At 33.7% G+C, this 24,702-nt stretch overlaps 3 protein-coding genes and 2 pseudogenes across 3 annotated transcripts; all 5 read right to left on the reverse strand.

Moving 5' to 3' along the window:
• Nucleotides 1–389: 389 nt before the first annotated feature.
• On the reverse strand, nt 390–4,481 carry LOC145594068 (protein NRT1/ PTR FAMILY 2.7-like; annotated as a pseudogene).
• Nucleotides 4,482–6,737: 2,256 nt separating this feature from the next.
• LOC145594069 (protein NRT1/ PTR FAMILY 2.3-like) lies at nt 6,738–10,832 on the reverse strand. The gene is made up of 5 exons (XM_081650412.1): nt 10,761–10,832; nt 10,455–10,587; nt 9,085–9,302; nt 8,269–8,804; nt 6,738–7,578 (listed from the first exon to the last, which is right to left on the reverse strand). The coding sequence occupies exons 1-5, from the start codon at nt 10,830–10,832 to the stop codon at nt 6,738–6,740; spliced, it is 1,800 nt and encodes a 599-aa protein (XP_081506538.1).
• A 1,869-nt stretch (nt 10,833–12,701) lies between these two features.
• Nucleotides 12,702–15,218, reverse strand: LOC145594070 (disease resistance protein RGA2-like). The gene has a single exon (XM_081650413.1). The coding sequence runs from the start codon at nt 15,216–15,218 to the stop codon at nt 12,702–12,704; it is 2,517 nt and encodes an 838-aa protein (XP_081506539.1).
• Nucleotides 15,219–15,270: 52 nt separating this feature from the next.
• LOC145594072 (putative disease resistance protein RGA3) lies at nt 15,271–16,110 on the reverse strand. Its single transcript, XM_081650414.1, has one exon. It carries the CDS (start codon nt 16,108–16,110, stop codon nt 15,271–15,273), a length of 840 nt encoding a protein of 279 aa, XP_081506540.1.
• A 3,443-nt stretch (nt 16,111–19,553) lies between these two features.
• On the reverse strand, nt 19,554–24,258 carry LOC145594073 (protein NRT1/ PTR FAMILY 2.7-like; annotated as a pseudogene).
• Nucleotides 24,259–24,702: the final 444 nt, after the last annotated feature.

Here is a 24,702-nt window from a genome sequence, read left to right on the forward strand (position 1 = left end):
TGACTTAAATCATGTCAATGTTAAGAGAATATAGAAGAATTAGAATTGTGAAAAAAAAATTTTACTTTTGTTTATGAAGCAACCTTAGCTCCGATACCATGTCAATGTTAAGAGAATATAGAAGAATTAGAATTGTATTTCTTGATCATAATATTGCACCAACATCCATATTTATACAAGACTTCTCCTTGAGCCACAAGGAAACCAAATCCTATCTAACTTAGGAAACTAATTATCTTTTCCTAAGATAAACTAGAAAATATATCTTGCATAATCAAATAATATTTTGTAAAGATATTATCATATCTTTCCTAATAAATCAAGAATTATAGTACATTGTGGTGTGGTAAATCATTAGTAGTATGGATTATGGAGTAAGGTAAAAATTCTCAACTACGCAAAGAATTAACCTCACTCATTGCCGAATCCGGATTATTAGACTTGTACAAAATGGCACATAAAAGAAAATAAGCGAAGTTGACAGTTGCTAAAATTGCAAGTACCCAACAAGCATTATCAACCCTACCAAAGTTTATATCATTTGGTAGCCAATTGCTTGTTCGACTCACTAAATCAATGAATGCCCAACTAAGGTAAAAACCAGCTGCAATATGCAATGAAGTCATAGCAGTTGATGTACTTCTTAGTGACTTCGGAAATTCTTGATAGAACAAATGAACAATGCAACCTCCGGAGAAAAGGATAGTCCTTGGCCAACACCCATAATGGCTAACGGAAATACGAGCCATAAGGCAGATAATGGCGCGACAACATTTTGTTGGTCCGTCATGTGGCCTGGTACACTACAAGTAATTTGAGTCGTCTTCTTTCAATCAGAGCAAAGGCTATTGCGGCAAGAATGTTGCAAACATGGCAAACCCCAATTCCTTGTAAATAAGTCAAACGTCGACCAAACAATTTCTTGTATGTAGGGTATAAGAATTTATCAAGTGTAGAGGAGGTGATAGCCGTCGTTACAAAGGTGATGACAAGGATAGCTCCTGCTGGAATTTCGAATTGAGAACCAACTTTTCTATCCATGACTAATGCCATGAGCACCGCGAAACTCATGAGAACCGATATTGCACCACTTAATATGAGGCAACTTGACCATATTGGCATTATTTTGATTAACTTCTTTAGGTCTTCTACTTCTTCAACGGTGCATTGGCTCCAAGATTTTGTTTTGGTGCCCTTTATGTGATTATCTCCTTGATTTATGAGCGCTGCTCGGTTTAAGAACCTTCAAAATGAAATATTCAACTTAAAAAACTTATATCAAAACCAACCTAGCTAGCTAGTGACAAATCTCATCAAAATTTATATAGTATTGTACATGGATTTGCAAGTTAATTTTGGATAATGATCGATCATATGGTAGTATGAGACATCCCATAACCAACTATAAACACCTGCTTTAGTAGTAAAAGTTTGTGTCTTACTCTTCTCCTCTCTTTCCAAGAGTACGCGGTACACCTAACCTAATGAGTTGGTAGGTTAACCCGTGTGTGTACTCTGAGGCTTGAGATTACTGTCTAATAAGGCATTTTTATTCTACTAATTAAAATGTGAAGTTCAAATAAGATAAGATATGAAAACACTAAATTTACAACTGTTAATAGAACAACATTATATTATAACTAGTACGTACCTGAGACTTTCACTAGGCTCTCCATAGGTTAGTTTTGAGTCCTCACTTTCATAAAAATAACAATTTCCTCCATGTTTTGGTTTGACAATCTTCATGTTTCTAAAGGCAACAACAAAAACCCTTGCTATGCTAGTGAAAGGGGTTCCTTGAGGTGGAAATTTTCGATATAGTCGTGATCCAATTAAGAAGAGGACAATGGCAATCAGATTTGCAACAAGAGCTATGAAGAAGGAAAGGGCCCAACTTATACTAGTTTGAATATAAATAAGAAGGGTGTATCCTATGATCCAACTAACATATAAGATGAACGTAAACCAATTGAAGAAACTTGCTTGATGTTTAGGCTTATCAAATTGATCAGCCCCCATGGTCCCAAGTATGAAACGCGTTCCTCCGAGTCCAATTGATGCTAGTGTTAGTGATATATAGAGAACGGAGTATTGGGAGATGGTTGGTGGTACACAAGTTGATAAGTTAGTTGCACATGGAGGTGGCCTCAATGACTTGATTGTAACTGTGAAGGTAAACATAAGTACTCCCTGAAAATCAAAATCTCGAGTGAGAACTCATATACTTGTTTTCGTAATCAAGATCACACGTGACCATATGTTTTCTGAACCATAATTCAACAAAACTAGTTCAAGTAAGGGGCTGTTCTCTTCAAATTATTTTCAGTTCAATTCAGTTCTTAATTTCCTTCTCTCATAAAATATTTAGTTTATTTCAGTTCAATTTAGTTCATTTCAGTTCAGTTCAGCTCAGTTCAGTTCAGTCAATCAGAACAGACCCTAAGTGTAAAAGTCAAAATGTTGCATTTAAAAGAGAACGAAAAAGTACTTACTAGTAATGAAATGATGGAGGAAATGAGAGTAACGGAGAAGGATCCGAAAGCAGAATCAGCAAAGATGGCGGCGACAAAGGGAAACAAAAATATTAATCCACTAAAGATGTTGTTAATCTGGGCAGCAGCGATGTTCTTCACATTAAAAACATTGATAAGGAACACTATTAAGTTGGAATACCATGCTCCTGATGCTATATTTAGTCCCAAACTTGTTCCTACAAACAAAATAAGTTAACTATTAAATGATTTGAAATAATTAAATAAGTATTAGCCTTTTTTTCGCAACTATAATAATACTATTTTTTAAAAATTAATAGAGGGAAGTTAAATTAAAGGATACCCTTTTTTTCAGAAGAAAAATCACCCTGCAATTGACATATACCTTAGTGAAAAAATTATAGTAAATAATTCATAAATTTCTTTTTTTTTTTTGTTCGTTTAATTTGGAATTTATACTTTATTTGATAGATCTTACATGTTCATCATACTTATAAATTCTAGTTTAATTTGATCTAGCTCGATTCATTCTCGAGTTTGAATTTTAAGCTACTCGCGATCAAACTTACACATCAAAATGATACTTAATCAAGCCAAGCTTCAACCCACCATCATCAAAGCTTCGTTAAGCTTAGCTCGAGCTCAAATTAAGTAAGAACCTATCGAGCCTAGATAAAACCGGTTAACATATACCCGACTCAACAAACATATTCTAAATTTCTAATTACAAAATCACAAGGAATGTAGATAACTTAATTTTTCCAAACAATGTTTAATATCATCAATTACCAATAAGAAAAAGTTACAAAATGTTGAGGTACATTTTAAATGGAGCCAGACCCTGGCAATCAGGCTGATTGGCAAAATTTTGTCAATCAGTCGTATATGTGGGCCACACAACGTACCTTATAATATTATTGTATTCATTTTGTACGGATGTTGCTAATGGATGGAATTGTGCCATTGTGGGCCATACAACTTGGCAGTTAACGTCATTAGCTGCACAAAGTAACGGAAAGTTTGATTTTTTTTTTTTTTTCTTTTTCAATCAGACCCTTTATCGTTGTTGCTAAAGAACAAACGCCATTGTCATCCCATTTCTAATTTCATTCAGATCTAATGGCCGATCCTTCTCAGTTTTGATCATCCCATTTCCGATGACATCCCAGTTCTCATTTCCATTCAGATCTAAGTTTTATCGAACATCACAAATTCGAATAGCAGGTATTTGAATTCGTGTTTTTCAATTATAGTTCGTTTAACTTTGAATATTAATGTGAATCAGATATGTTTTTGGATATTTCGTTCACCGGATTCGTTGTTCCGAGAGCCCAATTGCATGAAACCACAGCTTAATTTGTCTTGTCGGAGACAATTACAGTGAAATCCAAAACTTTGCGATGTCGGAGAAGATGATACTAGGTGACAATTAAATTGGGGGTTGGAGTTTGGTAAAGTGAAGAAACGGCAGAGAAGATCGTTAATGCTTTGACCATCTTAGCCGTTAGTCAACAAATTTGAGTTAAAACTTCCGTGTGAGCACCATCTGTGGAAAGTTACAAATTTGTCCATTTACCGAAAATGCCACCTGATGTGCATATTAAGTCAATCAGGCTGATCGACTAGTATATCCTCTTTTAAATGTATACGTCGACACGAATATAACAAGATGTTACTAACATATGTATAATTTAACTTATGAAACAAATTTAATAAAGAAAACCTAACCATCCATAATTGATCCCCGAATTCAGAGTAGCCTAAAGGGTGAATCGGGTGAAAAAAAAAATTAAAAAAAAAAAAAAGGAAAACACTCGCATCCATTACTAGCTCAGTGAATAATAAGCTAAGGATGTTATAAACATGGGACGTAAAATGAAGAAAAAAAGAGAGAGAGAGAGAGAGAAATAAACCAAGGATTAGAATGGAGCTGAGCCACCCTCCTTTGCCATTGATGTGTTGTTGCTTTATATCTCCACTTGACTCCATTGAAACTCTTAGAGATATATTTTGTCTAAGGCACACGTATTTTATTTGTTTTATCTTGAGATTGCCATGTCTTCATTTGTCTAAGTATATATATATATGTGTTACAAAGTATATAATTATGTATTAAGAAGTATTATTATATATATGTGATACATATAATAATACATAACCCTTAATTAATTTGTATATATATGTGTTACTAAGTATATATATGTGCTACATATAACATAATCCTTAATTAACTTGTCTTTATGCAATTATGCAAATTTATATTGTCTAATTAATTCACGTCATATGGGGTACATTAATGATATAATTTATATTCTTATGACAGGTAGCGAAATGCTTTCATAGTGATGAATGTAAAGATTAAAATAAACTCCATGTTGACCAAAAGAGATTCATTTTATCTAAGTCTTTTTTATAGTTTCTATTCATGTTTAAGTGTTAATTGCCGGAATTGATGGAAGAATATTAGCATAATTACATGAATTTGGAATAACAACAAAAATGCAAGCTAAGTTCATGAGGAGTACATCTTGTCATCTTGATTAGCAATAATTTCGAGATTAAGGGTTAAGGGCCTGTTCATATTTACTGAACTGAGCTGAACCGAACTAAACTGAACTGATTGAAGCTGAACTGAATTGAACTGAACTGATTGGAACTGAACTGAACTGAACTGAACTGAATTGAGCTGAAATGAATATTTTATGTGAGAGGGAAATTAAGAGTTGAACTGAACTGAACTGAACTGATTGGAACCGAACTGAACTGAACTGATTGGAGCTGAACTGAATTGAACTGAACTGAAATTAAGTAAATGTGAACAGGCCCTAACTTGCCACCACTACATGAGTACATCCATCTTCGATATATTGATCTAAGCATGGAGTCATTTTGGAGTTTATTGTATGAAATATAAGCCATGGGAGGAGAGGAGTGGAGCAGTGTCCACATGAAAGTATACAACATGCCCCTCATTAAGAAACAAAAATATTGACATCGTAAAAACAACCTATCAATAGAAAATAAACAAAATGTAATTTGTGATCCTTTGTTTAACAAGTGAAGTATATGATCAACAAAAAATAAAAGATTTATAGGTTCAAATTTATTAAAATAAAACGTCAATCAAACCACTGTGATAAATAATCAATTCATTTAACAAAAATAAATCCTAAGGTCAACACTAATATATATAAGCTCTACTTTTTTTTCTTTTTTCTTTTTCATTTTATTTTATTTTATTTTATTTATTTATTTATTTTTTTTAATAATGGAATTATTAATCAAGCAAGCTGGATGATCTAACATTTTTTCTATTCAATTAAATTAGTAACAAATTCCGTTCGACCGTCCTATGTAGTCATAACTCATAACATGAATTATATGGCACTAAAATTATACACACGTGATGCATCATGCATGGTTTTATATAATGAGATCAATGAAGACATAATGACAAAATGTCTTGGAGAAAAATAGAATCTTATGAGTTATGACCTCCATATTCAATATAATTTCTCTTATGATAATTATTTATTATAATTATTATTTTTTTTAAAAAAAAAGAGAATTTGGAGCAAAAATCAAAATTTTAGAGTAATTGGGCTAAAGGGAGGAGAAGCTGAGCTGGGATGTGTTGAGAGTTGGGCTCCATGGAAAGACACTTCGCTGTGGGAAAGTTTTTTGGGCTTAAATGATGTTGGGTCTATATGGGCCATTCTGAAGCTAAAAACAGGATTGATACCATGTACAAGATCATCATACTACCTCCGTTACATATTAGTTGCAACTTTGGGCAATATTTGTGAGAGATAAAATATTCCAAAGTTGCAACTATTATGTAACGGAGGTAGTATATTAGATTATAGCATCCCATGGTGTTCCACCCTTAAAACTCATATTTCCTCCGTTCTTAAATTACATTCCTAATTCTTTCTATTATGTGAGGATTAAATGTTAGAAGTAGGAATGTAATTTAGGGACGGGGGACTACTAGTTTTGAGTGGATTTAGCAAATGAAAAACAAAACGCAGGAATACATTCCGTATGTAGTAACTAACTTTCTTTTGATATTTGCAAAAGAAGTATACAAACAAGAAAGTGTTAAGGTCTAACAATTACGCATTTAACAAATGTCATTCATTGTTATCCTTATCCTTACCTGTTGTAATTCTACAAAAAGAATGAGATTATAATTTTTTTAAAAAAATATGTTATACATAATAGAGTGAGTTATTTCTCAACTAGTCAAGTATGTACAAGATTAGCATCATCCAATGCTGGATCAGAATTATTGTACTTGTACAATATGGCACATAAAAGAAAGTAAGCAAAATTCACACTTGCTATAATTGCAAGAACCCAACAAGCATTATCAACCCTACCTAAGTTTATATCATTTGGTAGCCAAGAACTCAATTTGCCTACCAAATCGATAAATGCTGAACTAAGGTAATAGCCAGCCGCGATATGTAATGAGATCATAGCAGTCGAGGTACTTCTTAGAGACTTAGGAAACTCTTGATAGTACAATGCCACCTCCGGCGAAAAGTAAAACCCTTCTCCAATCCCCATTATGGCTAATGGAAATATTAGCCATAAGGCGGATAATGGTGCCACGGCATTTTGTTGGTCCATCAAATGGTACATTTCAATTAATTTGAGCCGTCTTCTTTCAATTAGGGCAAAGGCTATCGCGGCAAGAATGTTAGTAACATGACAAATTCCGATTCCTTGTAAATATGTCAAACGTCGACCAGTTAATTTCTTGTACGTAGGGTATATGAATCGATCTAGTGTAGAGGATGTGATTGCTGTGAATACAAGGGTGACGACTATGAAACTTCCGGCTGGAATTTTGTAGTTAGAGCCGACTTGTCTATCCATGACTAATGCCATTAGTACTGTGAAACTAATGATAACTCCCAATGCACCACTTAGTAGGATGCTACTTGACCATAATGGCATTATTTTGATTAGCTTCTTTAAGTCTTCTACTTCTTCGACGGTGCATTGGCTCCATGATTTTGTTTTGGTGCCGTTTACTTGGTTATCTCCTTGTTTTATAAACGCTGCTTTGTTTAAAAACCTTCAATATGGTTTATAAAATTAAGTAGCTTTAAAAGTATATGAATACTGTAAAGTCAAAGTTAATATATAAACTAGGTTAGATCCCGTGCCATGCACGGTGATCTTTAGTTATATATATAGTTATATAGTATTGATTGAGAAGTATTACTGTACTCAGTATAATCATAAATTAGTCTAGAAATAATAAAAGTATGAAATATGTTAATTTGGTATTTGCAAATTTAATTGTAACTTCCAATACACAACTAAAACAAAAGTAGGCAAAAAATCTGAGCAATATTTTTTCTTATTGTAAGATTATTTTAAAATTTTGATTTTTGGTATATAATTGATTATTTTTTCTAGAAAGATTTGTGAATAAATCTTTTATTTTAAATATAATAATTACTACATGTTAATATGAAATATGTTAAAAAAAAAATAAAATAAATAATATGATTTTTGTAAGTGATTTGTTTCCTTAATTGAAATATTTTTTTTAGTAAAAAGAAAAAAAAAAAACTAAGGACACACCAGGAGATGACACGTGTCATTGCTGGTGTGTCTTTTAGTATATAGTATTGATAGTGTAAAAGTCAAAGTGTTGCAAGTACAAAAAACAGAGGAACGAAGTAGAAGCATAAGGATATGTGACATAATGTATATAATGGACAATTATTCATGTAAACATAAGTTGTTAGAAGCATACCTGAGACTTTTACTAGGCTCTCCATAGGTAAGTTTTGAATCCTCACTTTCATGAAGATAACAATCTTCTCCATTTATAGGTTTAACCATTTTCATATTTCTAAAAGCAGCAACCAAAACCCTTGCTATGCTAGTAAAAGGGCTTCCTTGAGGTGCAAATTTTCGATAGAATCGTGATCCAAGTAAGAAGAGAGCAACAGCAATCAAATTCGCAGCAAGAGCAATGAAGAAGGAAAGTTCCCAACTCACACTAGTTTGAATATAAATTAGAAGGGTGTATCCTATGATCCAACCAACATATAAGACGAATACAAACCAATTGAAGAAACTTGCTTGATGCTTAGGCTTATCAAATTGATCTGCTCCCATGGTTCCTAGTATGTAACGCGTTCCTCCTAGTCCGAGTGATGCTAGTGTAAGAGATACATATAGAAAGGAGTACTGCGAGGTTGTTGGTGGTACACAAGTTGAGTTATTTGCACACGAAGGTGGCCTCAAGGACTTGATTGTAACAATTAAGGTAAACATAAGTACTCCCTGAAATAAAAAGTTGCAAAACTTGCATGAATTTTCTTTCTCGTTTTCTTGCTAACATATGCAACATTTTAAAATTATATAAACAAGTATACTCCTAAAAAAAGTTAAAATTCCTTTGTTTCATAAAATTTGCAGCACTATAATAAAAAAAAAAAATGCTTACATCAGTCAAAGTGTTGCAATTTTTTTTGAAAGTATTATAAATACGTGTTTCTTTAAGATCAAGGTAGTTGCACCTCTCGACCTAAAATAACATTATTGTGGAGGACAAAAAACTTACCAATAATGAAACAATGGAGGAAATGAGAGTGATGGAGAAGGATCCGAAAGCAGAATCCGCAAAGATGGCGGCGACAAATGGAAAAAAATTGATTAATGCACTGAAGATGTTGTTAATCTGAGCAGCAGGGATGTTTTTCACATTGAAAACACTGATAAGGAACACTATTAAGTTGGAATACCATGCTCCTGATGCTATACTCAATCCGAAGCTTGTTCCTACAAATAACATATACGAGTAATAACTATTTATTAAATTAATTAAATGATTGGTTCAAATATATATCCTAGCATTTTTATGGTAAGGAGAAGGGCGGTCATGATTAAACCTTAACCCTCACAAATTTCTTGATATAGTATCTGTGGGCTAGGTAGTTACATAAGATAGGGAAAAAGGTAAGGGAATTCCCACCCCATTCACTCTTAGTCTCTCACTTGACTAGCTAGATTCGAACCCATATCTCACCATCAAGAATTTGATCAAGGTAATAGTCTTGCCAAGGGATTTAAGTGTTATTTAGTTGAATTCCAACCTTTTATTAGAGTGGAAAATAGTTTACAAAACAATGAAATTAATTAATCACTTATATTTGATTTAAGTTTTTTTATTTTTTATCCTATTACAAGAAGAGTGGGGTGATGAGGATCGAACCAGGTCACTCCTGGGGGAGATAGAGGCCCTCCAGATCCTCAATTGAATTTAAGATCAATAAGAACAAGGATAACTTGTTGAAAATAAAAGCAAGAAAGATGAAGTCAAAAGATGAGTGGGTGACAATAATGTATGAAAAGGAGATACTTGTATTTGGTTCCTTGACCTTGAATAAAAACATTGTAATACTTATGACAACACCTATATTAATATTTTAGATCGAATGAATTAATTTATTTTGTTTAAGGTTCACTACTAGGTGGTAGCTCACATGTACTTGTTTAATTAAGAGGGGTAAGATGTAAAATTTGTGAATTTTTTTTTACAAAGATAAATAGACAAAATGTGTAAAACACTATTAAAAGTAGGAAATGGTGCAATATTCATATATAGGCTGAAAGAAGTATTATTACTCAGCAAATTTATATTTTTATAGCAGGCTTGATAGTCCCCATCAACCATCTATGTATGCAGTGCCAGCGACAATTTGATACCTAGGGAAAGCTAGTGACCAAGCCTTGTGACAGGCAAGGTGTATGAGATTCAAACTCGTGACCAAGCTCTAAGACAAATAGGGTATGAGACTCAAAGCCATGGCAACAAAAACTAGGATGCAATGCTATGTACTCTGGGATATTAGAATATACAAACATATACAAGTACATGTTATATTGTCATTAAACGAAACAAGAAGAATGAAGGGATAAATAGAAAGTAACCTAGGATTAGCATGGAACTGAGCCACCCTCCTTTGCCATTATTATTGATGTCTCCACTTGACTCCATTTTGCTGCCTTTTTTCTTCTCCTGAAACTCTAGAAAATTTGTATACGACTCTAATTTTATGCAATACTAGTTATTAATATATAACAACTAAATTCACCTAACATACAAATTAAAGGTATAATTGATCAATAAATATCTCATATGAGTCAACTAAACTATTCTAATTTTGATTTTTTTGTAATAATTTATGTATTGGTCATCCGGCAAGTTGACACAATAATACTATAGCGCAGCCTAACCAAGTTGATTATTATAGGTATGCTCAATAATAATCTATCCTTATCTATATCTCTAAGGCCCATGTGAACCATTTTTTTTATAGGTAAATTATATGATTAACTTGACTTTTCTTGTTTTTTAGCAAAAATTTAAGTTAATTATACTTTAATACGACTATATTATATTTCTTTCCACCATATTTGTATAGATTATAAGTGATTTAAAATTGTAAGTAGGTAGCAAAATGCTTTCATGATATGATGCATGATTATTGTTGATGAAGTGATGAATATATACTAAGATTGAACATCATTGAAACATGCTAACATATGTATATATGATGATGATGATGGGAAGGCACCATTATTATTGGAACTTCACTTTAATGACTTGTTGACAACTTTACAATCATCTTACGATATTTAATGTACAATCGCCTTATTTATATACATATGACTTAAATTAAAGGTCAAGCCGTTTTGAAGTATTTTATATGAATAATAGCATAATGATATCGTTACTTATGAAGACTTAGGGTCTGTTCTCTTACGTTGAAATTCAGTTCAGTTCAGTTCAGCTCAGCTCCTAATTTCCTTCTCTTATAAAATATTCATTTCAATTCAGTTCATTTCAGTTCAGTTCAGTCAATGAGAACAGACCCTTAGGACAACAACAAAATTAAATGATGGTAGTTTTTTTATTTTTTTTTTATTTTTTTTTTTATATTTTTAAAGAAAAGAAAAAGTAGACTTAAAATTTAGGCATTCCTGCATTACATTCTGCTGCAAATTAAAACAAAGCTGCTGCACAGTTTGGATTACTAAAAGCTCTGATTTACTGGTATAAGTACAATTGTAATGAGAATGTACTCGTTTAATTGTTGAATGAAGAAGTGATGAAAACTAGCAAACTATTTTATTGCAAGAATGTATTCTGATAACACCTTAGCAAGGCATATGTACATATATCCTTCCTGAGTTACATTGTAATGCAGTACTTTTTTATTCGGACAAACTCTCATTTTTGGGTGCGGCTTACACCCATTTTACAAACTCAGATCATCAATGTGTTTGGTTTACATACTTACTAGAAAGAAATATACAGAGTACAATATAGTAACGTCAAATAATCCAAGTATATCTAACACAATTTCAGTACCATCAAAATCCATAAGAACATTGTCTATCACTTCTGACAACTCATGAGCATTCGAGCTGCTTTGGGATACAAATGCCTGTTGCAAGCCTCCAAGGACTCCAATAGCAGAAAATTCATAAACTCTGGTTCTCTGAAACCCTGTAATATAACTATATGTTATTGCAGCTTGTTAAAATTCTCGATAAGTTTTGAAAAAGCTCTAATCTGTAAATTGATCGATCATATGCAAATCTAATGCTACAACTTTCAGAAACCTATATATATTGTTGTGAATACTTTATAGAATTGAAGTTCTTCCTATAATTGAAAATTTGGTAGGAATTTTACCTTGTTTTGATATCAACTGACCAAAATTTTAATCTTATTACGCTCCAGAGTACTCAACAGCCCTGTATGAACAATAAACAGAAACGCAAGTAGTTTTAATTCTTTTCATGATAAAAAGTCTAGGCTGTATTTTTAACTGCTTTATGCAATAAAAATGCCAAAAAGCCACTCTTTAAGTCTGAGCTGCCATTGCAGAAGAAATAAAAATACAGCTCAATCATAAATTTTAGTACATGAAAGGACAATATCAACAATGACAAATTATTCCCCTGACTAGCAAAATACTTACCAATACAGTACATAAATTACAACATGAGATATGTAACAATAAGGTTCAATCCAAAATGGAACAATATATATGTGACAGCCCAAAGTTTGCTGTTCAATGCTCAAAGATGTAATATAATGAGAATTTTTATAGTAAGGAAGAAGCTAAGAAGAATATGATAGTTAATGAAAAAAACGCACCTTCTTGATTATTCAGAAATGATGATGGACGGTATGTGTTTAATCTTACGCCAATCCTCCCCGTTAGGACTTTGACATCTTTCCTTCAAACCTTCCTTACAATAACTCAGATCTAGTAGCTTGAGAGAGGTTAGGCTCTGCATTGTCTCTGGTAATGATTGGAATTCTCTACAACACCTAACTCGAAGGGACTTGAGAGAAGATAAGCAGCCTATCCATTCCGGTAAGTCCAATTCCCAACAATGTTCAATGGTGAGGTCTTGGAGGGCGGTCAAGTACTGCATCCCCCTAGGAAGAATGGTCATGCTAACAACTTTCCATAACTCTAAGGAACGGAGGCTCTGATGAAGGGATCTCCAAGGCATCCCATCGTCTTCATTGTTGTCATCCTCCTCAGAGAAGGTTAAGACCGGACATTCAATTATTGACAGAGACTCTAGGACAGTGAGGTACTCTAACCCTTCAGAAACACTCCTCAAGTTTTCACAACCTCTGATTGTAAGCCTACGCAAAGTAGAAGAGCAGCTTCTGAATGCCTCCTTAACTTCAGATAATCTCTCAACCTTATTATCCCATGTTATGCTGATGCTTGTGACAGAACTCATTGACAGTGACTTAAGATAGCCAATATTCTCTGAAACATCCACCGTTCTCAATGCTGAAGGTTGATGATGACTGTAACCACTTCCATCCCTAAACTCCATTATTTTAAAGTTTTCATCAAGTTTGCTCAAGCTTAGTATTCTCACACTTGGACATGGAGGAAATGACTTTATTTTAGGGCACACCAAGATTGACAGTTCAAAAAGGCGCTTAAAAGAAGGTTGCCAACATCCACCATCCGAATTAACAAGCTGTTGATCACCTTCCCACCAACCTTTCAGCTTGGGACTATAACTTATGCTGAGCTCTTCAAGGGAAGGAAAGAAAGTGAATTCTGATGGTGCTTGCGCATAATCGCTGTTGCTCATCGTCTCCATATACATCAAATTGCTCATACTTGATACTGTCAATGATTTCAAGTACTGCAGTTTGCTGAGGAATGATAGATGCTGCAACCCCTGTGCAGATTTGATCTTTATCTTGACAAGGTTTGGGAGACCTGATGTCCACTTTGTAAAACTTGCACCTTGATAACCCCACAGATATACCACTTTGAGATTAGGATGAGGCTGCATTTTTTCTAGCAGATCTTCATGGTTGATAGCTAATTCATCACCATACTTGTGACCTCGAAAACATATCGATATTTCCTTAAGATGTTCCATGCTCCCTAAATATCCTCCACTTCCTTTAAGGATCTGATTGTCATTGACATCTTTATATTCTGCAGGGATGGAGATGCTAATCGCGCCTCTCAGGTTTGAGAGAGCTTTCAGATCTCTTAACATGCCCACATTTTGCTCACTGCTACTTGAGCTGTCATCCTCACTCGAACTTTCTTCTTCACTTATGCTCTCTTTCACTACTTTAAATTCAGTGAGAAAATTAAGACAAGTCAATTTATCCATGCCCGAAGGCATTGACCACATCCCATAGCATTTATTGATATTTAAGCTCCTAAGGTTCACCAGTTTATGTATATCCCACGGCAACTGTCTTAAATTAATGCAACCATCTAAATTCAGAGTTTGCAGGTTCTGTAGTTTAGTGATTGAATTTGGTAGTCTTGTTAGAAGATTATGAGAGAGATCAAGATACCGTAAATGCAGTAATTTACTTATTGATTCTGGCAAAGTTTTAATATTTAACTGATGCAAGTCTAATGCCCTTAGACATGTCAAACTTGATACAAGATTTTCAAGGGGTGGAAATGACCGATCAAAAATGCCATGAATATATGAACGGACCTTAATCTTAGGAAAAGTGTTTTCACTACATTTACGTCCAATATGATGTAAATGTAGGACATTGTTGATCATATTATCTGCAATAGAATCCACTACACATATTTCCTGCGCTCCAACATCTAAAGCATTGTCGTGCATTAGACTATGGACTTTACAGGACACAACCTCACCATATTCATCCCATTTCACAGGTTGCAACAAACATCTGAGTAACAACATTGAGAAGTATTCGTCAGCAGCATCCACCATGCTCTGACCATCAAGTGGCACAACATATCCTTGTGCCATCCAGAGGTCGAGCAACATCTTTTTATCGATGATAAAATCCTTAGGGAACACTGTACAATAACTTAAGCAACTTATCAATCGAGCTTCTATAATATCAGGGCTAAGTGAATTCTTTTCAAACAAAAACAACTTGCTTAAATCCTGACTAAATAGAAGACTACCCAGCTCTTTTATTGCAGGCGGAAATCCCTTGCACATTTCAACCATCTCAGCTAATTCAGGGATTACATGATTTTTCCCTTTCCCAAAAGCTGTTTTCTCAAACAAACGCCACGAATTCTCTTTGGACAAGCCTTTTAACTTGTATGTATGTTCACTTCCTATAGCCTTCGTAGTATTTTTCGAACATGTAGTAACTATAATCCTACTCCCCCCTGCACTAAACATTAAAAACTTTCTTACAGCAACCCATTCTTCCTAATCCTTACCACAAACATCGTCAAGAACGATCAAAGTATTTCCTCCCTCTAAGCTCTCTTGTAAGTTCTATGTTCAACAAATCATCAATTTCAGTATAAAATCGTCTAGTGGCCTCTAAAATTTTCCCAAGAATCTTATTCGCGTTGAGTTTACCTCCATCTCCATTCGAGACTTGAACCCACAATCTCAACGGAAACTCATCTCTAACCCTCTGATCATTATACACAAGTTGGGCAAGAGCAGTTTTTCCCAATCCTCGAACTCCCTCTATTGTAATAAAAGAAACACTATATTTTAAATTATTATCTAACAGCATATCTATGACAGCATTCATGTCATCCTTCCTCCCAACAATTACATTTCTCGCCTTTATACAAGAACGAATGTCACGCTCACCCTCCTTAATAAGTTGATAATCAACTTTAAACCCAAAATTGCTATGAATAATACAAGTACAACAACAACTACTACTACCCAAAGCATCCAACTGATTCCTTATACTCTGAACACACTGAGACAATCTGTTATCAGAAAAGAAATCGCGTACCTTATCAGGAAGTTTATTATTACGTTGGAAGCGGCCCTTAGTCTGAGCAGCCACAGTGAGTAGCTCATCAAACAAATTATCAGCATCATAAACAGCATCGTTGAGCATCTGAACACACTCTCGTGTTTCGACGACAAGTTCTTGCTTAGCCTCAAGATCACGTAGCACACTGCCTACAGCCGAGACTGTATCAATGAGATCTTTCAGTTCAGATTCAAAGCCCCATTTGGAGCACGCCTCTTCCACCATGGAACTTTGCAACGCAGTTAGCAGAGTTTCAGAAACGCAGCACAAAGTTGACAAGTTAGCCATTTGTTTACAAGAAGAAATTAGTAATGTTTGAAGCAGAGAATGACGTTTAAATTTGTGAGTTTTTGGTAAAACTAGTAATTCAGATTTGCCGGTGTATATATAATGAGCTCAACCTGCTACCAAGCAATCACTATTACTTTCTCCTCTAAATTTGTAATTTACATAAATCAACATCTAATTAATATTATAATTAATTGGATACATCTTATCGTAGTGTTAAATACTATGGCCTTGTTTGGCAAATGGTTGTTGGCGGTTGGCTGTTGGCTTGTTCACTTGGCTTGTTTGACCAACTGGAATGTTTGGCTGTTTATAATGGCTTTTGAAATTGGCTGTTTAAGCTAGCTGTTTATAAAAGTGTTTGGTAAATTAATTGTTGGTTGTTGGCTGTTTATTAGATAATTTATGGGCCAACAAGCCAAAAGCCAACAAAAAAGCTACTCAAAGCAGCTTTTTTATTTTGGCTTAAAAGCCAGCTTTTTCGCTGACTAAAAAGCCAATAACCAAACACATTTTTTGGTTGTTTGACCACCTAAAAAAGCCAAAATCTAACCAAAAAGCCATTAAAAAGCCAATTACCAAAACATGGCCTATGACATCCTAATCTATAAGTTTCATTGTTTGTCAGATACTTAAAATGTGTACATTGGCACACTACCGCACATGGTTTCTCACAACTTTAGGCATCAACCAGTTTAATATTATGAAAATAGCACTATAGCAACTTTAAGTTTATCAAATGTGAATCAGTTGAACTTTGACTAAACCAATTATATCTACTCCACTCGCGACTCTCGATATTAGTAGTCGATTGGTTAAATATGTTAATATTGTATTTATGTTAAGTTTATATTGTTAGGAGTTTTAGGCCCTATTCTTTTGAGCTTCCGGGCAGAGCAGGGGTCAGCAGAGCAGATTAAATTTCAACAGAGCAGAGCAGAGTAGATTTCAGAATAGCAGAGCAGAGCAGATTAAATTTCAACAGAGCAGAACAGAGCATATTTCAGAGCAGAGCAGAGCTGAGCCGAGTCGAGCCGAGCCGAGCAGATTTCAACATCATTATTATTATTGTTATTATTCTTGTTATTATTATTATGAGTGAAAACATAAATATATGTAAACCATATTCAACATATGTTAATAGTAGAAAGGTAAAAGACAACGGTTTACTTATATTTATTTCACAAAATTTTAAAATATAATGATTTAATGAGTAATAATGATTTTACTTATAAATTTGTCTTAATCATATATTTTTTACCCTGAAATAATAATAATATACAAAAAAAACTACTTGAAAACAACCTCTTTTTTTTATTTTTATTTTTATTTTATTTTATTTTATTTTTTTTTTTTTGTAATTCTTAAATTTTGTGGAAAAATTTGAAAATTAAATTGTTAAGTTGCAAACTCATAGCATCATATTGTGACTACTTGACTACTTGTGCATTATTGGCTTGTGCATAGCTTATATGTGACTAAACTAACCGTTTGGTTTGACTTGTGTTTGTAAATAAGTTTTAATAAACTAACCAATGACTAAAGGACTTTGTTTAATTAATTAATTTGAACTAATAAATATGCCTTAAATCGAGTCATAGCTCTTTTGAGTCAACCCGGATTTTTATTTCCGTATACTACACAAGCGTCAACTTGTTTTGGTCATAGCCGGAGTTCTAGGAAGAACTACGAGTCATACAACCTATGGATCTGTAGCCCTGAGTTTTATCTTTATTTTGGCGTGGGTTTCATCCCGATCAGAATCAGAGATAAAATGTTATGACTAAAATACCACAGCCTGTCCAGTTTAATGCATATAAGTGAAGTCTTAACTTAGTCTTTGTTCAAGTCTAGTCACATGGTCATGACACAAGTCTTAACATGTCACCTATACTCACTAGTCTTAGCACACACTTTGTATATGTTACCATGACCATGTCTTAGGTTCATGCATGAGTCGTTTTTCCGTCATTTGAGTTGAGGGTCCATTCCATTCGTATTTCCTTTCATGTTTTCTTCCTACCTATTGCATGTTGAAAAGAGCTTGAGTCAAAATAATAAAAAACTTACCCCTAATTTCCCTTTCCACAGCACTCGGTCAAGGAGAGAAGGGCGATTAATCAAGGACAACACTTTCATCCAAGTTCTACTTTTTGATAAGTCAATCGGTCGAAAAAGGAAAGCTAAGAAGATAATGGCAACTCAGGAAGAATTCAATGAACTTAAAGGTCAAGTAGCTAACATAACTAAGGAGTTGAAGGCTTTAGCTCTTCAAGTCAATGACCCTGTGAAACAACAACAAATGGAGCTCATGCAAGAAAGCTTGGGCAAACTCTCCAATGACTATAGATTTCAGGGCTTAGCTTACAAGGGGTCTCAGTGGATAAGGAACTTCTTCCGCAGAAGTTCAATGCCAATTACATCCCTAAGTTCAAGCCAACGGACAATCCTTATTTTCACTTACGGGCCTTTAAAACTGTAATGAACATTAAGGGAATTGATAAGAATATTTTTCACTCTTTGTTTTCACTATCTTTAGAAACCATTTGTCATGGAATAAAAAACGCTTTCATCGATAGATATAAATGTAACATTAAAACAAAAAGAAAACGAAGGGTTCACTTCTTTCTTCAACAAGTGGAGGGAAACTTCCACTAATATGATTGAAGTCCCTATTGAAAAGGAGTCTGTAAGGTTGTTCATCAAGAACCTACAAGAAGAGTATTCAAAACACTTGAAATATCAACACAACTTGAACACTTTCAAGGCAGTCTACGACATAGGCATTGAGATTGAAGATGACCTTGCAAAGAAAAAATCTACTAACAATAGTAACCACAGTGGCTGGAAAGGAAAGAAGAATGACAATCCTTCTTCTTCCGAAAATACCCACTCCAGTAACAATGTTAGTACCTTTGACCTCAATGAAGTCTTAGCCATGGATAACCAAGGATCTAATAAAGAATTAAGGAAAGAATTCACTCCTATTGGGATGGGCTATGATGCTACCTTCTATCGACTCCATACATACTAAGAGGATTATTATTGAAGTCTTCCCCATATGTACTTTTGAATACTCTTTCGATGAATTATTGCACTAACCGTTTATAGCTCTCAAGTTATAGCCGTAAATATAAAGTTAATCCCTACATACGATCGACCGAGAACTAGCCAATGTACAAAATTACATATATCTATTTTACTTCACATGTACTCAGATAATTTAAGAAAATGATCATTGATTAAAAAAAAGGATTGAGTGAATAGTTTAAAATATGATTGACTAGAAAAATACTTGTGCAAGAAAAGTCTTAATTTAACTTTAGTCAAAAAGTGGAACATACATTATTCTAACTTCAAAAGAACAATAATACAGCAAACCTTTACAACTTTACAAGACATTACAATATATACTACTATCAGAAGATGCTTTAAGAGTAAGCTCAACTAGTCATAGTGTTTTCATTATCTGATTCTGAACTAGGATTATTATACTTGTACAATTTAGCACAAACAAGGAAATAAGCAAAGTTCACTGTTATTACAACTGCAAGTGTCCAACATGCTTTATCAACCCTTCCATGGTTTATATCATTTGGCAACCAAGAGGTTGTGTGACCAACCAAATTGATGAACGCCGAGCTAATGTAAAAGCCAGCAGCTATATGCAACGAAATCATAGATGTTGAGGTACTTCGTAGGGACTTCGGAAATTCTTGATAATACAATGCCACCTCAGGAGAAAAGGAAAATCCTTCTCCAATTCCCGTTATGACTAATGGAATTATTAGCCATAAGGCCGATAGTGGTGCTACGACATTTTGTTGGTCCGTCAAGTGGTAGACCTCAATTAAGTTACGTCGTCTTCTCTCAATTAGGGCAAAGGTTATCGTAGCAAGAATGTTGCAAACATGTCCAACTCCGATACATTGTAAAAATGTCAAACGACGACCAGTGAGTTTTTTGTACGTAGGGATTATGTAACGATCGAGAATTGGAGATGTGATAGCCGTGAATACAAAGGTGACAACTACAAAAGTTCCGGGTGGAATTTTGTAATGAGTACTAACACTTCGATCCATGACTAATGCCATAAGTACCGTGAAGCTTAAAATGATTCCTATTGCAGCACTTAGAAGCATGCTACTTGACCAAAGTGGCATAATTTTGATTAGCTTCTTTAAGTCTTCTACTTCTTCCATTGTGCATTGGCTCCATGATTTTGTCACGGTGTCTCTTGCTCGGTTGTCACCTTGATTTATTAATGCCGCTCGATTTAAAAACCTGTAACAAAATAGAAAATCAAAGTAACAATGTTAGGTTTTATTTGATTCGTTTTAATAAACTGTTTGTTAACATTCAAATGTTATATTGTCATTAATAGATAACTACAGATATTTATGGTCAAAGTAATGCATTGACAAATATGTAAATTTAAAATGAGCAGAATATTATCTAGGATTAGAGGGAGTAAATAAATTAGTGAACCTTCAAATTACAAATTGAATCAAGATTGCATACCTGAGACTTTTACTAGGCTGTCCATGAGACAATATTGAGTTCTCGTTTTCATAGAAGTAACAACTTTCTTCAACTATTCTTGTATTATTTCTCAAGGCCGCGACAACAACCCTTGCTATGCTAGTGAAAGGGCTTCCTTGAGGTGGATATGTACGATAGAATCGCGATCCGATTAAGTAGAGGGCAACAACAATCACATTCGCGGCAAGAGCAATAAAGAAGGAAAGTGCCCAACTTACACTAGTTTGGATATATATAAGAAGGGTGAACCCTATGATCCAACTAAAATATAATGTGAAGACAAACCAATTGAAAAACATTGCTTGATGTTTAGGCTTATCGAGTGGATCTGCCCCCATGGTTCCGAGTAAGAAACGTGATCCTCCGACTCCAAGTGATGCTAGTATAAGAGATATATAGAGAAATGCATATTGAAAGGTTGTAGGAGGTACACAAGTTGAGTTAAGTGTGCATGGAGGTGGCCTCATTGACTTGATAGTAACTATAAGGGTAAACATAAGTACTCCCTGTAAATTAGATTTACAAACATTGAGTTATAATCGAACATTTTAATAAGAAAATACAAGTTTATCTTCATGATGAACAAAAAATTGTTTATCTAGTGACATTTTGTAAATAAATCAACAACTTTTTATTAAATTTGGGCTTCCTGATAATGTAGATTTATTCACAGAAATGTCAATATGATAGGAATTTTATGTTGATTTATTTATATAAATGTCACTAAATAAACGTTTTTTGTTTATCATAAAGATAAACTGAGGCTTTCTCTTAAGAATCTAATCAATTCATTATTATTTTTTTAATCTAAATCCTCTGTCCCACATTATGTATCATTTCATCGTGTTGGTGTATTTCATATCATTTACGAGTATTTTTTTAATGTTTTACTCATGCAAAAATTATAGTCTACATTACACAATAAATATCGATTCCCTACTACTTAGTACTACCAATAATGATATAATGGAAGAAAACAAATGAAACGGAGAAAGCTCCAAAAGCCGAATCAGCAAAAATGGCTGCAATGAATGGGCAAAGTGTGGTGAAACCGTTGACGATGTTGTTGATTTGGGCAGCAGCGATGCTCTTCACATTGAAAACACTAATAAGAAACACAATTAAGTTGCTACTCCAAGCTCCTGATGCTATGCTTAATCCCATGTTTGTTCCTACAACCATATTTACATAGTAAAATTGAAAAAATAATATTATTACATTTGAGTTTTCACACTTAAATTTGGTTCATTTAGCCGACCTCACTTATGAAATTAAGGCTTTGATTGATTGATTGATTAATTGATTCGAGGGACTTTTTGCGAACAAATAATTTTTACCAAAATTGTTTTCCATTCATAAAAGATAGCAAAATATATGTAGATAAATATAAAATGTGCTATCTTATATGTCCTCTATTTTTATATATTTGCAACACAGCCTTGTAGTATGCACTGTAAAGGTCAAGATTATATAATGCAAATGGGCAAACGGTTTAAAATAGCTTTTATATGTAATCTTATCTAATCTTGGTGTCAAAATTATTTTGATAAAATCGTTCGTTTGCCTTTACTAATCACGTCCTTAAAATGTATGCGTAAAAGTTGTATTTTAAAAAAATAAAAAGAATGTAGATGAAGTTTATATTTTATTATCTTACTTATATCAAATATACTTCAAAGTTAAAGTTAATTTCTCCTTAAATTGAAGGGTTCATACATGACAAAATAAAAAAAAAATAAAAAATAAAAAATAAAAAAAATAAAAAAAAAAAAAGAATGGTGCTCCTAGAATCTAGATGCGTGCTAGGAATTATAAAGTGTACAAACTTTTGAGTAAAATTAATACAAGTTTAGCGTATATAAGAAAAATCAGCAATAATTGAGAAAATTAATGTTTTAGTATTAGGAAGAGAGAAAAAAAGGGACCTAGAATTAGGAAGGAGCTGAACCAACCCCCTTTGCCACTATTGATGTGTTGCTTTGTGACTCCATTTGACTCCATGTTGGTTACCTTCTTTCACCTGAAACTCTACTAATTTTTAGGAGAAATCGATTTTATGCTACATAAGTGAAGGATAATGATTTAGACGAGTCCAATAAATAGAGTAATTAAGTAATTAAAAAGTTAATAATAGTCATTTTCTTAATTAAAATATCTCCAACTAACACATGCATGTCTCAAAGAATGAAATAGTACACCGTATTATTCTTTGTTTTAGATGCTTATATTAATACGAGTACTTCTTTTTCTTTTTTTTTTTTAATTACAGAGTAATAATGATTCTCTCCATGTGTGTATTTTTAATTCAATTTGTCGTGCTTATTTTTTACACAAATTTTAATTTATGTGTTTCATTAAAAATATACTTACATATAGTCTATAAAAATTATATTATAGTACTTGTACAAAAAAAAAAAAAAAATTATTACAATCACTATTTTGAAACTATATATCAAAACAAATGAAATTAATTACATATTAGTGTGTTTATTCTGACATATGTATCGTTACAAAGCATTAGATTCCAGGCATTTACTTTGGAATCTATTAAGATTTTAGATAAGACAACTAAAAAGAAGTGGCGGTAGGCCAGGTAGTCCAATTTTAACTTTTAAAATATACTTGTATAGCTGTATAAATCACTATTTAATTTACAAAATTTTTGTAATAAACACTATACACTAATCTAAAAAAAATAATATTTTAATCCATGATTATTTTACACAATGTTGTAGATAAAGTAATCGGCCAATTAGCCAAATTGGTATAAAAGTTGCATTATTGTGACATATTGGTATAAAAGTTTTTGTCGGCGACAAATTGGTATAATAGTTTGCAAGTTGTGACATATTGGTATAAAGTTAGTCACCGGCGAAGTTAACAAATTGCGACAAATTATTATACTAATATGTCGCCGGTGACTAACTAACTTTTATACGAGTACCAATCTGTCACAACTTGCTACTTTTATACCAAAATGTCGTCGGTGATAATTTTTATACCAATATGTCACAATTAGGGATGTCAATGGGGCGGGTCGGGGCGGATGTTGGCCTTCTCATCCCCATCCCCACCTAACATTTTCATCCCCATCCCCATCCCCATCCCCACAGCGGGTCTAATATTCATCCCCATCCCCGCCCCGACGGGTACAACTCCAAAAAATCCCCGCCCCACCCCCCCACTTGGATATCCATCCCCACCTATTCCCCACCAAATACCCGCCTAATCCACACCCAAGACTCACCTACTTTTCGTCTCTCAAATACACAATCCTACATAATTAATACTGATTATAATATTTTTTTTTTTAAAAAAAAAAACATTCTTTATATTACACATAATTTTGTTTATAATAAAAGTGTAGTGCAAGGTTTCAAAAAAAAAAAATATAAGTGTGGTACAAAGTATTATAATAAATATTTTATTTTACGTAATTATTTTTAGAAAATAGTATAAAAATATATAGATTTGGGTATGAGGTGGGGATGGGGCGGGTATGAAGTGGGGCGGGTACAACTTGAAATTCACCCCCGCCCCATGACCCATGGCGGGTATGGTTTTTATCCCCATCTCCGCCCCACCATCCGCCAAACCGAGACCCATCCCCGCCCCACTGGAGCGGGTCTCCTACTTGGCCCGCCCCACTGATATCCCTAGTCACAACTCACAAGGATGCTAACTTTTATACCAATTTGGCTAATTGGCCTAAAGTAATCTATCATTCCATGAATATTTTACACACTATCTTTATCAGCACAAATGGGATGAATGTGGGGAAGAGATTCGATTCCATTAATCTTGATTTCCACCCCTCATTCAAAGTAGTAAATATGCCTCGCCTCAGCGTATAATAATGTTCCTTAATCATGCAATAAATTATAAATAATGATGCACTTGATATATAGTGTATGGCACCCAAGAGGTTGAGAATAGTAAGGTCCATTATCAGGCATATTCTTAGGTGTAACCTCCTGCACCTAGAAATAGGTGTCACTATCAAAACGCAGGAGAAACTACGTGAAACGCAACCACACATATTTAGTGTTC

Source organism: Chenopodium album, chromosome 19 (assembly GCF_948465745.1).
Source record: "Chenopodium album chromosome 19, dcCheAlbu1.1, whole genome shotgun sequence".
Classification (NCBI taxonomy): Eukaryota; Viridiplantae; Streptophyta; class Magnoliopsida; order Caryophyllales; family Amaranthaceae; genus Chenopodium; species Chenopodium album.

Bases quoted from the DNA above. Each gene is read 5' to 3' on its own strand.
- LOC145594069 (XM_081650412.1), bottom strand. From the start codon at position 10,832: ATGGTTCACATGGGCCTTAGAGATATAGATAAGGATAGATTATTATTG. The intron at 10,588-10,760 runs GTTAGGCTGCGC...ATTAATAACTAG, and splicing joins TACCTATAATAATCAACTTG to TATTGCATAAAATTAGAGTC. The intron at 8,805-9,084 runs GTAAGTTTTTTG...TTTTTATTTCAG, and splicing joins CCTCCATTGTTTCATTATTG to GGAGTACTTATGTTTACCTT.
- LOC145594070 (XM_081650413.1), bottom strand. From the start codon at position 15,218: ATGTTTAGTGCAGGGGGGAGTAGGATTATAGTTACTACATGTTCGAAA.
- LOC145594072 (XM_081650414.1), bottom strand. From the start codon at position 16,110: ATGGCTAACTTGTCAACTTTGTGCTGCGTTTCTGAAACTCTGCTAACT.